Genomic DNA, 5,863 nt, shown 5'->3' with positions numbered 1-5,863 from the left:
TTCCTGCCTTAAACTTTTTCAACTATTACCTTCTGCATTAGAGACAGCGGCTTTTAACAAGGGGTAAAATTAATTCCCAAGTCTGTCATTTTCCAAGTACCATTTTTCTTTTAAAGTTTGATGATGTTTGATATTTCTACTGGTTTCTGCGTTTTTAAATTAACCCCTTATGATCATTGACAAAGGCCCGAAATTGTAGATGTGGATGATACAGAAATCTGAAAGAAAACAAGTAGCTAAATATATTGTATGTTTTTTTAAAGGAGTTCTAAAATTAACTTCTGCTGAAATTACAAAGGTGCTCTCCTCTTGTTTTGGTTTAAGGGTTACTTCAAAGGAGACAGTTTTCAGATTCCCATTGAAGAATATCCTTGTCACTTTCATAGTTCCCAACAAGCACTAAACTGCTGGAATTTGAGATGCCAATCCCTACCAGCCAGGCACTGCTACTTCTTAGTACACATTGTCATTTTCCAACTAAAATTTAGAGTGGAGGAAGGTACCTGAACACCAGTTATGTAGGAACCAAGGACAACAACCTATGGGCCAGATAGCATATCAGACAGCCACTGCCTTTGTGCAGATAACACGTCCTGATGCTGTGAAGTGCTTTTTGTGCCCAGCTTGTGCCGAGAATGGTGATAACTGCAGCCACCCAACGTCACAACATTGAGCACCCTGTGTGCTGGGTGTCTGCAGAGCTGGCATCATCCTGGCACTGCGTGTTTGGAAGTGCAGCGCTGGCTCAGGTCGATAGCTGGGTCGATACCACGCAGTTGGGTAACAAACAAACTTCAGGCAGAGCGTGCGAGCAGCGGTGCTGCCCACGAGGAGCGTTGTTTTCCCTGCAGCTGTGATAAGTGTACAAACAGGAGCCAGTGCGCAAGCGGTGTGGGTGCTGCCAGGGCTGGTGGATTTGGGCAGCTTGGGGCAGAGGATGGGACAAACGTGTGAGAGGTTCCCACCACGGAGGGAATGACCTGTGAGCCCACACCCACAGGGCAGAGCTTGTGGGTCACTGCACAGCAAGAGATGGAATGGCCAAACCGCACACCAGGCTCCGGCCAGGAAAGGTTTCTTATCGCAACAGTGATTCCATGCCAAGCTCTGGAGCAGGACATCAGGAAGAATCTGTCAGAGGAGAGCTCCATGGAGGCACCCTCGGGCACTTCTGGAGGCCTGGCTGGCTCCCCAAGAAGGAGCCGTGGTGTCCTGGCACAGGAGCGGGTGGAGAAGGGCCAGAGCCTGTGGAGGAGGAGGTGGGCTATGCTGGGAGAGAGGAAGGGGTGCTGGGGATGCTGGGACTGGGTCCACCTGGACTGTTTACAGTTTCTGGGGTGAATTTCACCCAACCAGAACCATTTGTTTAATTGTTTGAAACATCAGTTGGTCTGTTCAGCCTGGAGGAGATGGGCAAGAGACCTTATTGTGGTGTACAACTGTGGGGTTGGGAAGGGAAGTGAAAGGGCAGGCACTGATCTGCGGTGACAGCGACAGATCCCAAGGGGATGGCCTGAAGCTGTGTCAGGGGAGGTTAAGGATGGATATTGGGAAAAGGTTCTTTGCTAGAAGGTGACTGGACACTGGAACAGGCTGCCTGGAGAAGTGGTGACCACCGAGCCTGGTAGAGCTCAAGAAGCATTTGGACAATGCTCTCAGCACGTGGTGGGATTCTTGGGGCTCTGCTGTGCAGGGCCAGGAGCCGCACTTCAATATCGTTGTGTGTCCCTTCCAACTCAGAACATCCCATGATTGTGTGACCTCCCAAAGGCCGGGTGGCTGCCAGGAGCCCTCCCGGCCCGGCAGCGCGGCGCTGACTCAGGCGGGCGGCAGGCGGCGCCTTTAAATGTGCCGGGCCCGGCCGCTCCGCCTCAGGTGCCACCGCCGCCGCCGCCGCTCTGCCTGCCTGCCCGCCCGCCTGCCCGCCGCCTCCCCCGCCGCGCATCGCGCCTGCGCCGCCCGGCGCGCCCGCTCCGCTCCGCACAGCTTTGTCCGGCCCCGGCCGAGCGAGCGGCGGCTCCCGCGGAGCGACCCCGGCCCCGCGACCCCGGCCCCGCCAGCGCTCACAGCCGGGGGCGCGGGCGGCCCTTAAGGTGGATCGCGCTTAAGGTGGAGCGCTGCCGTGAGGCGGACCGGGCGTTAAGGTGGATCGCGCTTAAGGTGGACTCTCGGCGAAGCCGCGCCTGCCGGCGGGGGGGCCGGGGCTCGGCATGGGGAGCCCCGCCTGAAGCGGGGCCCGAGGAGCCGCGCCGGCCCGGCCCGAGGAGGAGATGGGGGAGGCCCGCTGCTGAGGAGCCAGCTTCGCCCCGGCCGCTGACAATGCCCGGCTCCCGGCCGCTCGGCAGGAAGAGGCAGCCCATGGACGAGGGCGAGGTGGGCAGCGCAGCCCGGCGCGGAGCTGCCGGGGCCGGCGGGAGCGGGGCTGCTCCGGCTCCCGACCGCTCCGAGGGGGGCGGTGGCGGGGGTTACCCCCGTCGTGTTTGGATTGGGAGAGGTTTAATTTTCTTTAAAGGCAGCTGCTTCATCACCGCCATCCTCCTCCTCCTCCTCGTCCCTTTGCAGCTCTGAAGCCGTCCCGGCCGCAGCCTCGCCGCCGGCCCCCGGGACCCCCCGGCGCAGCGCCATGGAGACGGTGGGAAAGTTTGAGTTCAGCAGGAAGGACCTGATCGGGCACGGAGCCTTCGCCGTCGTCTTCAAAGGCAGGCACAAAGAGGTGAGAATCCCTGCTTTCTATTTCCACCCTCCCCGCTTCTTCTTTTCATTTATTTATTTATTTCCTGCTCTGGGCCGAGCTGGGGGCAGCGCGCCCCGGTCGCCGCATCCCCGCCGCAAGCGGCGGCTCTTGCCAGCCTGGGCATCACCCCGGGCTTGGGGTGCTTATTTTTATTTTTTATTGTTCTCCTTGGAGTTTCTACCAAGCAGGTGCGTGTCCCGGCAGGAGCCGGGCAGGTGGCTTCACCTTGGGGCTGGGAGGCCGTCAGCTGCCTGTGGGGTGCCCAGAGATCCACCCAAAACCCGTCCTCACCTCCAAAACAAGGGGGAAAAAAATCCCCACACAGTATCTATGAAAAGAACTCTTTACTTTGGGATTTTTGTGTGTGTGTGTGCTTGTGAAGTCTTCTCCTTCTCCACTTAATTTTTCCAGGAGGAGGAGAAATCTCTTACTCGTAAATAAAAGGAAACCAATCCGGCAGTGGATTTTCCATTATTATTGCTTGGGATAAGCCCCGGCTCCCACAGTGCATTTATTTCTAGTGATTAAATAAGAGGATAATCATTGTATGAAGTAGTAACAAAAACTTAAACCTTGGGCTTTTCTCCTTGGGCTGACAAGCATAATTCAGGAAAGGGCAAGTCTAAACAAGTAAGGAGAAGGCATTAGGATGTGAAGTAGGGCCTTTACCGGTGCTGCAAGACACTTTTTTCAGTAGTATTTGTAATCTGTTAAGCGGCTGCTTATCCTAATGTGAATGAATGATGAAATTTACATTTGTTTGTATTATTTATGTACTGTTTCAGAAACCTGAGCTGGAAGTAGCTGTGAAATGTATTAACAAGAAGAACCTTGCAAAATCACAAACACTGCTGGGCAAGGAAATAAAAATTCTTAAGGTAACGGCAGACTGACTTATTTTCTTCAGTCTTTATTCTATATTCCCTTTGTTGCTCCAAGCTTATGGTTTTGTTTTTTTTTTTTTACTTTTTCTAGGAATTGAAACATGAAAACATTGTTGCCTTGTATGACTTCCAGGTAAATACATTCAATTATGTCAAGGCATTCTAAATTTGGGAAAAGTTGAACGGAGTTTGTGAAATTTCACTTTTTAACAAGTGTTTTTATTCAGATGTGTGCTCGGGGCGGGGGGGAGGAGGGGGAAGAGAAAGCCTTCTGATAAGTTAGGGAAAGATAAACAAACACAGCAGATCATGTGTTAGTTGTTGGCTGGACCATGTAACTCATGTGCAGTTGGGAGTTGAGGTGGGAGCTTCTGCTCCAGGATGTTACACAGTGAAATGTAGTGTGGTGAATATGTCTGTGCTGGGAGCTTTTATGTTCTCAAAATGTTAGAAATAAAATTAACAGTAGTTATTTTTGTCATGCCCACTTCTTTATTTTATTTTTCTGGTCTGGATACACTCCCTGAGAAAATTTCTTTTTCCTAAGCCACGTAAAAATAGTGCAAGCATGACTTTGTAGCATATGATTGTCTTAGCTCCAGAGGATTTTAATTTGCATTTTTTCTGTTGTCCTTGTGGTCGTCACTAAGTGTTAAAAATTGCAGCAGACATTTCTCCTTCAAAGTCAGCCCTCAAGATCTAATCTAGAGGGGCTAAAACCGATCTGCTGTGAAACGCGAACCATCCCGTTTTAAGTTTATTTTTTCCCCCTTGATTATTTGTTAAATCTTGCTTGGTAACGGGGGAAGTTTTCTTTGCCGTTCGTGAATGCTTTTTAAGAAATAACACCGCGGGATGGAAAGGCGGTGCTGGAGGATGAGGGGCTGCGGTCCAGGCGGTGCTGGAGGATGAGGGGCTGCGGTCCAGGCGGTGCTGGAGGATGAGGGGATGCGGTCCAGGCGGTGCTGGAGGATGGGGGGCTGCGGTCCAGGCGGTGCTGGAGGATGGGGGATGCGGTCCAGGCGGTGCTGGAGGATGAGGGGCTGCGGTCCAGGCGGTGCTGGAGGATGAGGGGATGCGGTCCAGGGCGAGTGAGCGGCCCCGGCCGGCCCTGGCGTGGCTTATCGGCCGTGTCCTGCCCTGTCGCCGCTATCACGCATCCCGCAGGCCGCCGTGTTTGTTGACATTCCTCCTTCTCCCCTGGATTGGCTCCGGTGGCTCCGCGTCGATCCCGGCGGTGCCTGCTGGGTGCTGTAGTCCGCCGGTGTCACCCGGTGTGCCGCAGCCCCGGAGCTGGGACAGCCCCGGGTCCCGCCCTGCCGGGGCGGGGGGCTCTGCAGGGCTGTCCTGGAGAGTGGTTAATGCCTGGTGCTGTTCTGGCAGGGAGCGGGATTGCTGCTGGGAAATCTTGGATAGCTGTGCTCTGCTCCTGAGCTGAGCTGGCAAAGCAGCCTTTGGGCTGATGAGCGCTGTAGAGTAGCTGAGAAAGCTTCCTTTCTAAAGCCCACTTGGGGCATTCGATCTCATGGTTTGGGTGTTTCTTGTTGGTTTTTTTCTTTTTCTTTTTTTTTTCATTCTCTCTATGCATCTTCCTGTTTCGCTTAACTTTTCATTTGAGAGAGTGAGTGGCTGCTCCTGCACTCCATAGTTAGAATTTGTATGAAGTAGTTATGCTTACTGAGATATTTCAACACTTTTGGTAGATTCCTCTCCCTGCTTCAAATTACTGCTGAGTAGGAAGCAACTCATAGACATTTTCTGCAAAAGGAGCAATTTCATCATTGTTGCAATTATAGAAATGTGTTTTTCTCCTTTTGTAATGAGCTTTATCAAATTCTGTGTTTAGCAGTGTAGTCTGATGAGATTTTAGCAAGAGGCTATGTAAGATACCACAAAACAGGAACTGAAGAACGGTCCAGGGCTCAAGGCATGCCCAGGTTTGTGCTTAGTTACCAGCTTTGTCAGAGTCCTTGTATGACCTGGGTAATTTGATTTCTCAGAGAAAATGAGATAATTTAGAGGGCATTGTGTGTGGACTCTCGTCTGGTGTGAGGTGATCTATTACCAGACAGTCTGTTGCAGTTACCCCACATATGTTGTGTGTTTAGTGTGTCTGAATGTTTGGCTTTTCTCTGTCTGCTTAGGGGTTGTGTGAGAGTAAATTATCTGCAAAGGTAAAAGTGCAGGTCTGTGGAAGGCTGGCTTCTGCCCACCTTTCCTTACTTTGTGGAAAAGACTACAACTT

General features: G+C 52.3%; 1 protein-coding gene across 4 annotated transcripts in view; it reads left to right on the top strand.

Annotated features, from left to right (window-relative positions):
• The first annotated feature begins 855 nt into the window (after nt 1–855).
• The window catches only part of ULK1 (unc-51 like autophagy activating kinase 1), a 77,802-nt gene continuing 72,794 nt past the window's right edge, over nt 856–5,863 (top strand). For 2 of the 4 annotated variants that reach the window (XM_050980412.1, XM_050980411.1), the window contains exons 1-4: nt 856–1,259; nt 2,563–2,713; nt 3,520–3,612; nt 3,710–3,751. In XM_050980412.1, coding sequence (XP_050836369.1) covers nt 976–1,259; nt 2,563–2,713; nt 3,520–3,612; nt 3,710–3,751 — 570 coding nt within the window. In that variant the 5' untranslated portion in view covers nt 856–975. Of the gene's footprint in view, nt 1,260–1,957; nt 2,374–2,512; nt 2,714–3,519; nt 3,613–3,709; nt 3,752–5,863 lie in introns of those variants that run through there. The other 2 variants (XM_030231281.2, XM_009092373.4) reach the window with 2 other exon arrangements.

This window comes from Serinus canaria, chromosome 15 (genome assembly GCF_022539315.1).
Source record: "Serinus canaria isolate serCan28SL12 chromosome 15, serCan2020, whole genome shotgun sequence".
Lineage (NCBI taxonomy): Eukaryota > Metazoa > Chordata > Aves > Passeriformes > Fringillidae > Serinus > Serinus canaria.
Note: the sequence above shows the minus strand (reverse complement) of the source record. Positions and strands in the feature narration are given on the sequence as shown.